General features: G+C 41.2%; 1 protein-coding gene across 1 annotated transcript in view; it reads left to right on the plus strand.

The window, feature by feature from the left end:
• Positions 1–12,013, plus strand: part of lamc3 (laminin, gamma 3) — a 98,639-nt gene that overhangs the window by 71,389 nt on the left and 15,237 nt on the right. Inside the window, exon 13 of the mRNA XM_078271815.1 lies at positions 11,679–11,867. Coding sequence (XP_078127941.1) covers positions 11,679–11,867 — 189 coding nt within the window. The remainder of the gene's footprint in view (positions 1–11,678; positions 11,868–12,013) is intronic.

Here is a 12,013-nt window from a genome sequence, read left to right on the forward strand (position 1 = left end):
TATAGTGCTCTCAGAAATTCTACAATGGAAGAAAGAAGCCGTGTCCATGGCATGTAGACTGCTTTCTGAATGATCCCACAATGCAATGCTCTGCATTTTATTGATGCAAAAGAAAACTAACGACTCCACACATAAATATGGGAATATAACCGATTTCTGCCATCCGTCCCATATGACGTGAATGTGGCATAATGTTGCTATTAAGTCGCCTTATGGGAAGTGTAGGAATCACCCAACTTTTGTATTCTAAATCTACTGAAATGGCCACCACACCATAACAGAGGAGTGGGATACGTAAGATGAGAATACAGAGGTTTAATCACATAAGTTGTGGCTGTAAAAAAACAATGGGTATTTCTTTGCCAAGCGCAAACCAATACAGAAGGAATCAATAAATTGTTGGGGAGGGTCATTCTTTTTTCCCATATCATTTTGGAGGATCATCCAAAATGTATTGCTGGTGAAGGGAAGGGTCAGGTCTTTTTTGATTAAAGATCCCAAAACTCCTCCGGTGGCCCCTGAAATAAATAACAGTCCCTAACCATAATCTTCCAGTCACTCAGCTTCAGTAAAGTGATTTAAAAACCCCAAATGTCAAATTGGTGCTCAAAACTATTATCACAACTAGTATTGTCCATGGTAACGCGCTCTGTTCAATGTTAAATAGAACAGCATGTTGGTATTATTATACAACATTAAACTGATCCAAGTTAGGCAACGAAGCCCTTCTTCCGAAGCATTCCGTCAGCGTTTCATGAGATGAGGGATCATCAGAGGTTGTTGAGACAATATTTTCTGTCACTGTGCCTCTGAGAGAGCAGAGGGAACAGAAAGAGATGCATGCTGTTCAACTGAAGCATTTTTCTGTGTCTTCCCAGAGCTGACATTCAGTCATCATCGCTTCAAGAGAATGTAACTCAGTCATCCCTCAGGTGTATTGGCAAACTATCACTCAAACTAAGAACTGGATGGCTGTGCTAATACAGCAATACCCTCATTTTACACAACTAATCTTTATAATAAAAGCTAAACTAGGAGTGTGAATTTAACACACCTGGCATTTTTATGGGATATAATAACAGCAGCTGCAGTTTTCTTTCAGATTCATATCCTAAACGCAACGTCCCATAAATGACAGAAGTAATACAGCAGCTGTTGGGTGTGTAAACAAGTCAACCAATACGCAGTTATTTATGTCCATGTGTCTGTGAGTGTTTACTATATGCACTCTCTTTCTTTTCCACACTATCTCACTCTCACTGCTCTAAAGTCTCTCCATCTCACCAAGAACAGACAACTTTCCCATCCAAGGTCCCACCCTCCATCTTTTATCTTTCCTCAATCACTCTCTTCCTTTCTATCTCTCCCTCCTACCCTCAGACTTAAAGTATCAGAGATCTGACCTAGTTAGGAGATGCCTGAAGCTTTGGCTGTGAGTGTGTGTTATGTTTGTGACTGCGTGTGTGTGTGTGTGTGTGTGTGTGTGTGTGTGTGTGTGTGTGTGTGTGTGTGTGTGTGTGTGTGTGTGTTTGTTTGTGTGTGTGCCTGTGTGCACGTGTGTGTGCGCGTCTGAGGTCTGGAAGCAAGTCTAGTATCACTGCCTGCCTGCCTGCCTCCCTCCTAATTAGGCTTGTTACCCGCCCCTTGGCTAATGATGTCTAATTTGCTTGCAGATTTCCTGTGTCTCTTATGTCTCTTCTCAATCTGGATGTCTCTCTCTCTCTCTCTCTCTCTCTCTCTCTCTCTCTCTCTCTCTCTCTCTCTCTCACAGACACACATGTTCTCTCTGCCTTTTCTTGTTCCCCAGACTCCCTAGTCAGCCTCTTGCTGACTTCCTTCTTCCTCTCAGCTAGGATTGCACCTGCTCTCACCAGTCACCTTGACTTTGTTTTTAGCGTCCTTGACTCCCTTCTGTCAAGTTTCCACTCCCTGTAAATTTCCCTGTATATTTTCCCATCTTTTACAGATATATTTCCTTTGTATTAATATAGTATCCAACATTCAGATCGTTCATACGCTGTAACATTTGCAGGTGCTTTAATTTAGAACAGGACGTAGTGCCAATAATAACTTCAACCTGAATCAGAGAGCAGATGTGAGAGGAAAAAAAAAGTTGTGCAATTAAAACTGAAAGGTTTTTGTTTTGTTTTTCTTTGAAAACATTCAGAAGATACAAGACAGGAGAGTGTATTTAGGGCGGTCTGAACACAAATGTGCTTGTGTTCGGAGTTGTTGGAGGGAAAACCTCCATTGTTTATCAATGAACCTGTTTAACTGTTTAGCATAAAGGCAGGTTTGGTTTAAACTCAGCAGGTTGAGTTTAGCAGTGTTTAGAGTTCACACCTAACAAGTACCCACAGACTGTAAGGATTATTTATACACACATATGCTTTTTAGAATGTCTTTAAAATATTTACAACGCACAAGTGTCATGCAAATGATGAATTGAGTGTTTGAATATAGATAACGTTGTGTCCTCTCACGTTGTGAGTCATGGATCAAAATCCCCAGTATGTTGTGTCCTTTGGCATGACGCTCTTGGGTTGAGGAAAGGAAGCCAGTTAAAATTAGCCTGTCTTTTTCCAATAGATGATGATGGCATGTCATCTTCTGACAGCCGGCTGGCTTGTCTTTAATTATTTTTTACATTTTATATAAGGGAGCAAACAAACAGCAGACGCTCTCCATAAATCTGTAAGTTCAGGTCAAGGGGAACTATCAAAGTAAGTTGATTAGAGAGACCGTGTTCATCATTTGTCACCAGGAGGGCGGACCAACCTGCTGTTTCTCCTATCAGAATCTTAATTGCTGTATAATTACCTAACGACTTGTATCATCATGCAGGGTGTGCCCACAGACAGAATTGGGATGGAGTTTATTCACTGGCTGCCGAGGGAAGCTGCAGCCAATGGTGCTTCATAATCATGATTTATTAACAGTCTCTGAGTCGTGTCGGTTCTATTTGCTGTAGCGCAACACAACAGATTGGAAATGTTAATATTTGTGGTGGAACGAGCAAATTGCGATTTCTGTAAAGCACTTGTGCTGCGGGTCTGATGAAGTCAAATATATGTCCTTCAGATACAAAAAAAAAAAAAAATGTGTGTGCAGTGCATGTGTTTCCACAGTTTTGGACATTTATTTTGGACTTTCATTTTGGTGTACCACTGGCCTGGACATACTACTAGGGCATTCAATTGATTAAAACATTTAATCTAATTAATTACATACTCTGTGATTAATTAATCGAAATGAATCGCATACATAATTAACGGTACCTGAACCGATACTTTTTAAGAAAGTAAAAAAAGAAAAGAAAAAAAAAGGGTACTAAACAACAGTCGGTGACATTAAAGAACGGCTTGTTTATTGCTAAGGCCATATGGTCAAAATTAAATGATTTAATAATAATGTATAACAATAACAATAACTTATTTCACAAGTAAATCGCTGTTGAACGACAAAAACAACCACCAGATGGGAAAAGGACATTTACAATAACTTCCAATGCACCACAAGGATGTAGTTTACCAGCTTCATTGAACGCACCGTCTGTGTTGTTTCTCCGACGGCAGCTGCAGATTGTTACATACCGGTGTTGAATCCTCTACAGTAAAACACAGTCAAACTTTACACCGTTTAGCGTTAGCTGTCAGCATTGTAACCGTGTTTAATCCAGCTACTAGCTAGCGGTAGGCTAACGTTAGCTGCTGTCGAGTATAGTGTTAACTAGCGTCACGTGCAGCGGTGTTTGTGTTGCCGGTATCGTCTGTTTCAGAGCATCAGAGAGAAGTGCAGACATATCAGTGGCACCAGATTTTTTTTTCTCAGATTAATTAATCAAAATTAACGTGTTATTTTGACAGCCCTAATTTATACAGTATGTAGACTGTGTTAATTGCATACACACCATCCATACAATTAGGCAGAGGCCATGATTTGTAAGCTTGAGTGAGAGTGTTGAGGAAGGAGAGATGATTGTTATGCATAGGTTAAATGGAGACGCTCAATTTTCTCGGCAGCCCACACTGTAGGGGAGCGCTCATTAATCACCTAAACAAATTAAACACATGATGCTCCTGACACTGTAGGGGTATTGAGCTGACTGTTGGGTATTGAGCATGAGGGTGCTGTATTAGAGATCCTCTGTTCGCCCTGCTACCTAATAGACCTGTTAGTTCTCCATAGTGAACCACACTTACATCTCCGAAGAAAAATGGCATCTGAAGATGTTTTCTGCCTGAAGAAAAAAGACTAATATGAGTCTAAAATGTATGTATAGGGCAAAGTCATGTTACTAGTCACGAGGAGAACTGCTAATCTGTGAAAATAGTTGTACAATGCTTTTTGTGGATCTAAAGGCAGTTTTTTAAAGTCTGAGACATTTACTCAGACTCGATACAAACCTGGGACATGGAGTTTAAAAGATGTGGGTTTTTACCAAGCTTGAAGGGTCTGATATAAAGATGCTATATCAGTCGCATAAAAGTAAGTGTTTTTGGGGCTAAAAGTCAGGATATCTCGGTCTCTGCTGCTTTATATTTGAAAATATACCGTCCAGTTTGTTAAATACTGCCCCGATAGCAGTTTAACATAAAGTTCCACATTAGCTGCAGCCATCTTGGTTGTTTTCAAAGATCCATCTGCCAGAGCAAATAAAACATGAGCTCGCAGATCCAGCTGGTTCCCAGGCAACTAAACCAAGGCTATAATTTGATTAATTTCCTCTTCTCCTTATGAATGACACATTATTAATGAGAAATTGCATATTACTTAGGTAAAAAGCGCACAGAACTGCCAGCGGAGTGAGTGCCAACCCGGCCCAGGCACGCTTCGCAGCTGGGGTGAAGATCGGACGACAGAATGTAGCCGGTTCGGCATCCGATACAAAGGCGAACACTGCTACAGCAGATTTCAAAGTCTTCAAACTGCTCGTCTTGATGCTGGAGAAAAAAATGGGAGCAGATCTCAGGTCTCGCAGCTGTTATATACAGTGACTGTGAACATAAAAGAGGCCTGTGCAGGGCACAAGGGCGCGAAAGAAATCTTCGCGACTGTGCATGCGCAAGGGATAAACCCAATAGCAACAGCTCTTAGAGGGCGAAGCCTGTATGAAATAGAACTAAGTGATTGTCTTTTTGTGTGATTTTTTTTTACATAAAGGGGCGTGGTTATAAACTCAATTCACAGAGGAGAGAAGTTAAGCATACATTCTTGTATTACGTTGCAAAGATATAAGTGATCTTTATTTGCATCCGTACATCCACGCTGTGCATCCACAGACACACTGCTCTGGGATCATTTGCCCAATGCATAGACTTCAAGTTAAGATGCATGTTTTATAGTTAGCTGCATTCTGCCGACCACAATTACCTGAATGCAGCATGTGCATCTGCTCTGCAAACCCCAGAATAAACAAGGTCTTTCTGTCCCTTGTTCTGTTTCATAACAGCATATGCTTGTTTCTCACTATGACATTTGTGCGGGGCCAACACTTTTGAATATGCACAGTGGTTTTGCATAGCTAAATGTCACGTCCACTGCAGTCTAGTGGAGGAGGATGGGGAAGCTTTTTTTGTTTCTTGGTCTGAGAAGGGGAATGGACCACCAGGGGCTCCTGCAGTGAAAAACATTGAAGTGGTCCTAATAAAGGCTATCACCTAGAGTATGCGTCTCATTGCATCAATTAGGGTACAGATAAAGAAATTACCAAACATGCTGCTCATTGCATATTCAGTGTTAGGAAGAATACTTTCAAAACGTATTCCGTTACAGAGTACAGAATACATGCCCAAAAATGTAATTTGTAACGTATTCCGATTGAGTAACGTATTCTGAATACTTGGATTACTTCCACATTGAATTGCATTTTATAAGTAGGAATGCGGCCATCACATACAGCTTACTAAACAGGCTTATTCTGGTGTGTTCTTCTGTTCCAACTGGCTGAATGTGTACCTAAACAAGCAGATAGATTTTTGTATATGTAGTCCCGAACTGCATACTACAAAAATCTAACCGCAGTCTAAGCTACCATGAGCTAATTTTAGTTAACGTTAGCTAACATGTCAAACGGGGCTAGTCTTTCAACGGCTAGTAAATCAGCACGTAGGAGAATGTAAAGTCGCACGTCAACTATAAAATAGCAAGGTGACCAGACGACTACCCTTGGCTAAAAATAACTTACTTTAAGATGCTTCTTCAGGTTGGAGGTGGAGCACTTGACGCTGAAAGGAAGTTGGTTGCTGGCAAGCAGAAGTTGCACTGCAGTGCACAGTTATATTTCGTTCTCCCTGTTCTTTCTTTAATGTGAAATGCTGTTTGAATTTCCAAGATAGAAACACATTCTTGCCCTGGCTCTGCTTACAGCCGGTTCCGCCCATCTTTACTCTATCAGTGATCACGCAAATAGCTCATTTTGGGAAATGCATGGAGTTGCGAGAGTGAATAAACCCGTGAAACAGAGAAGTATCGTCATGTAATCCATTGATTTCAACAATGTAACTGTATTCTAAATACCAACTATTTAAATTGTAACTGTAACGGAATACAGTTACTCATAATTTGTATTCTGAATACGTAACGCCGGTACATGTATTCCGTTACTCCCCAACACTGTGCATATTTGAATGCTAGGTCAGAATGGAGTATACTGGGAGTCAGTGTTTACCAACAAAGGTCTGCTTTAGAAAGAGACAGAGTAAGCCAGGGCGTGCATTTCCCGAAAGCCTGCTTAAATGCCAGCTTCTGCTCTCTAAGGTCATTATTTAGAATTATCTATGGAAGAAAGTTGAGGCAGACAAACTGATAGAGTGAAGCCGGCTGTAGCACTGGCTTATTCTGCCCCCTAATCTCTCTGGTGGGCTGCGTTAGTTGCAGGCTAAGCCCTGAGATGCCTGGCCAGTATTAACGTGATGGGAAATGAGGAGCGACAGGATGGGGAAAAGGAAGTGAGAAAGATAAAAAAAAAGACCGATGTAGTCAGTTTAAATGAATCTTACCGTGTAATTTCTCCTGCTGATCCTATTCAGCACGCTTTACTTATCTCTTCACAACCAGCATATTTATTTTACACCAAAATAAACAGAAAGATAAACAATGTGCACACTCTGTCTGCCTGCCTTGGTTTCCAGTCACACTGTCAGAGATTGCTGATTTGAAAAGGTTTCAACCTTTCCCTTGATGAAATTAGTTTAGACAAGGAAAAACAACCTGGTGCATCACCAAAATTAAGTTTATCCTGCCTAAAAACAGCAGATACAAAACAAAAACCTCTAGAAAAGAACAAAACTAGACACTGTATCTTACAGAGAAGCCACAAAAAAGCATAGAACTATTCCAACTTGTTGGGGCTGGTGATATAAAATGTAAAGGAATTCGAGAGATGTGATACAATTAAACAGACTCTCACACAATTTAGTATTGTACTTCCTCAATGTCGGGGGATGTGCAAGGGTCTACAGCAGGGGTGTCAAACATACGGCCCGTGGGCCAGAACTGGCCCACCAAAGTGTCCAATCCGGCCCACTGGATGACTTTCCAAAGTGTAAAAAATTACAATTCAAAATTCATTACAATTCAAAATGTACCACTTTAATCTCAGTGAATATCCCGAGTTCTTTTTCCGTAAAATTTACGACTTTAATCTTAGACATTTTGAGTTTTTTCTCGGAATGTTACCTCTCTCCCGCGTCCTTAATATAATATTTTTTATTATTAGAATTTGTTTTCCTACTATGGCCTTAGAACGCTGTCGTAGCAGAAGCGACTTGCCTTTGCCAACATCAAGCTGGCAAGAAACTCTGCGGCAGATAAAGTTTCTGATCTTTCTGGAGTGGTTTACTGGTCTGGCCGACTGGAGATCAAATTAGGGGTATGTGGCCCATGAACTAAAATGAGTTTGACACCCCTGGTCTACAGCCATGCTTGCAGCTTGAGGCTGTGCTTAGGCACCTGCTAAACATGCTGATGTTTAGCACATATAATGTTTATCATGTTCACCCTCTTAGTTTAGCGTGTTCTGAGGCTGACTGGATTGTCATTCAGAAGGCCAGAGAAAGTATTGTGGTTAAATCAGCTGAACAAAAGTAGAAGAAATTCAAACACTGACATTTGATCAGAGTTAAATACACAGTAAATTGGGTATCCAGCTCCTCTATAACAACTAGCTAACCCAGAGCAAGACAACATGAGCTACAACCACTGCTGTTAGAGTCCCCATGCCTGATACCCCCGGGCCTTGGACATAACAATTTGGCTGACAGCCTCTATACACAGGACAGGAATTGATGCATTTATTTTCCACAGTCACAGTATGGCAAAACATATATCCCCAGTCATCCGTATTGTGCACATTATGTATGGGGATGGACAGAATGTACAACCTCTCCTCCTTTCCTTCAACATCCTCTCTCCTCTGCCGCAGTCCACCCATTCAGACCTCACTGACGAGCCACATTTGCAGCAGCAGGCGCTGGCAGCATATCTGTGTTAAATTAGAGAGCAACATCCCCATCAAACAGTCCCTCAGCATATATACCCCAACTTCTACCCACAAGGCCTCAGAGCTGCAGACAAAATTGTCTCTCTTTCTGTTTTGTTTCCGTCTCTCCTTCATTAAATCAGGGAGTCCACATGCATTAGTAAATACATTTCCCTGGCCCAAAGCTTTTTAATGTTCCACTGGGCTAAGTAGACAAGCCTCCTGGAAAATATGGAGGTATTGAAAAGCTCATGTCTTTGACATCACTTCCATGCTGTGCTTATGTACAGTAAAGCAGAAAAGAAATAGAAGAAAAAAACGTAGGTTCTATTTTAGAACGATTTTGATGAATTTATTTCATAATCACTTGAAAGGCATTTGTCGCTGTGGAGCAAAAGCAAAAAGTAGCCTAAACAATCACAGAACTCATGTGACTTGGTTCACTTGTATTTCTGGGCTCACGCATCACCAAAGACCCCACACATTGCCCTTGTTCTTTAGAGAGACCTCCCAAGATGGTGCTGAATGAAACTCAATTTGGTCAGTAAATAAATGAGATTTTGAGGGCAAGAATGTAATAACAGGAGAGGGGTGCACCATTTTCTTTTTTCCTAAACAAAAACATACTTATTTCAAATCCATTTCTCTTCGGCTTTTCTTTCCCACTTTTCTATATCCATCTGGAGTTCAATCTATTACAAGCTACTGCAAACAATGGCAACCACTATCTTCGGAAGAGCTACTCCTCGCACTTTGTTTGAGAGGAACAATGAATGACGCATAAGTATAAACACACTCAACAAGGGAAATGTGGAAAAAGGTTGATGGCAAAGCTGCCAGTCTTTCATCTGTTCGGTAGTGCCTGACGGTGCCCCGGCAGCTATAATACAGTGATGTATTCCAATGTATTCCTATTTTCCACAAGTGGCTTCCTTAATGAAGTGCATTAGTCCTGGATGTGTGTGTGTGTGTGTGTGTGTGTGTCTGTTGAGAGTACAATGAGGAGTATAGTGGAGGGATGAGGTACAGGTAGAATGAGCACTGGTAGAAAGGAGCTCTTTGGAGAGTAATGTGTGTGTGATGGAGGGCTCCTCTTTAAAAAAAAAAAAACAACAACTCCAGACTGCTTGTTTCCCATACAGAAATATTGTTTTGCCATCGCAGAACAGACAGGCAGAGTTCAAGCGGAGAGCGGAGCTGAAGTGTAGTGCTCCATAGCTGAAAGGAGAGGAGTACGAGAGGGCGAGAGCAGAATAGCGGGATTGTGTGGATTTGTCAAAGGATTCAAAGTGTGCAGCTCCACGAGGAGCTTTATTGAAATCCCAAATCATTTCGCTCATTGATTCATTGATAAAAATGATTCTGCGGGGATGTTGTAAAGTAATGATGATTAGCGTGTCGATGAGGAATATCACGTGAAGAGCGAGCCTGCCATTCAGCGACAGTTTGTGATGCATGCCGTTAGCTTTTCCGAGGAGCCGATGGCATGGTAATAGTGTCGAGGAGACCCTCGGTGGCTCTACTGCCTCATATCACGCTCAGTCATCTTCACACTCAGTAAAGTCAGCACATTTCTGCTGCCATTAAATTTACTATGGCTCATTGGGGATTGACACTGAACACTATCAGTGTCATTGTAATGCCTTGTGAAATTCACAAAAGATTCACTTCTTAATGCTAGGAACAATCATTATTACTAAATACTCTGTTTCAATGACGTCGGAAGTCGTGTATTATTCACGCTCTACCCAGAAGTCTACACTTCACCAGACAACGGGATAATTGTTCCCCCAAATGGCAGTGTGATCAGTTTAGCTGTTTTTCCATCTCATATACTTGACTTACAGGTCTAAAGTTAAACAGGGATTTATTTAGTGATGGCAGACATTGGTTGCAGTGACCCCATAACTAGACGCCAGAATTTCTTTACTCCAATATTCAGTGGTGTGAAACAGCGAAGAGCTCCTCACTGAATCACACCGTAGGCTATGAGGGAGGGATGGGACATTTTAATGAGGACTGTAAAAAGCCAGCGGATTATTTGCTATGCATCGAGATGTTATTGGTGTTCTCTAGAAGATCAGCGCAATAATTGTCGTCAACCCATGCTGAATTCATTTGAGAAACTTTGAAATTTTAAAAATGATTCAAAGTATTGTAAGCTCTCTGATATGCAGACACCCAGTGAATAGTAAAAGCCTAACACCATGCAGTGCAGCAGGAATGCTAAGTATCTTCTAAAAAACTGCAAAGATGTGGATTAAAATGTAATGAATGTCTGCGCATTGTGATCTTATGATAAATTAAACTCTGTAAGCATCTTAGAAGTTGCTTTTTTCTTTGTGGTTTTACACTTATTACTTTGGGGTCCTCTGTAAGCTTTAGTCAGTCAGTTATTAAATTAGAATGCCACATTGTATTAAGTGAAATTTTCATTTCCAGAAGTGGCTGTTGGACAAATTCAGGGTTTTGAGGGTGTATGTGGGTCCTATCATTTTAGTCTGTGACGTTAGAACAGCAGGAGACTGGGTTGTTTTACTCTGAATCCTTTAGCTATTTTACAGTCATACAGTCCGCTGAGACATGTATGTCAGTTTCTTCACTACTGTGGATATTTTCTCTGGTTATTATATTATATCATTCAGCTCTGCCTGCAGATTACTGTATTTGAAAAATACCATAATGAGGGCTGAACATCTGCTCAATAAACTGAGAAGTAACCAAAGATTTGGTGTATATTCTGTACATGTATGTCGACGTGTGTTGCACGTGAACAAATCCTTGAAAGTGATTTCAAGCTGTGAGATGTTTTTGTATGGCTTTCGAAACAACAGTTTGTTTTTAAGGACGTCATATAATTGGTAATCTCTCCCACTTGGTGGGGGAATTGCTTTACTTCTTGAAGGTCTTTCGGACTGAATTTGGCTCTTATATTTCCCAAAGCAATTATAGTCAGGGTGAAATTAGTTGTCTTCTGCTCTCCATGGTGGGCTGTGGGGAATGTTTTTCTACCAGATTGGGCTGTGGAGTGTTTGTATGGACTGGCTGCAGTTCTGATCAGAGACACAGCGCACTCTGCTGACGATGAAGAAAACATCACCCTCTGTCTATTTGTTGTCGAACCCAAAGTGTGCAAAAACAACCTACGTGTGTGTAGTAGGAGTGTGTAAATGTCACACTCCTCTTTCTGTTTCAGGTGTGTGTGAGTGTTCAGACTTCACCACTGGGATGACCTGTGAGCACTGCCTGGATGGTTACTATGGTAACGCTTTGATTGGCACCCGTGGTGATTGTCAGCCATGCCCTTGCCCGGACCGTACCAGCTGTGCAGAAATTGCGGAGACGGGACAGGTGGTCTGTACCAACTGCCCTACACGACAGACGGGTGAGATGAACCAACAATAATGTAAAATATTTGTTTCTGGCACCACGCAGTTAATAATGGGCTTAATGTCAAGAACAAAATGAGGAGAACATTTCCGCCACACAGATTGATACTGAAAAGAAAGAAAAGCTCATCTGCAGGGGCTG

Source organism: Sander vitreus, chromosome 16 (genome assembly GCF_031162955.1).
Source record: "Sander vitreus isolate 19-12246 chromosome 16, sanVit1, whole genome shotgun sequence".
In the NCBI taxonomy this organism is placed as follows: domain Eukaryota; kingdom Metazoa; phylum Chordata; class Actinopteri; order Perciformes; family Percidae; genus Sander; species Sander vitreus.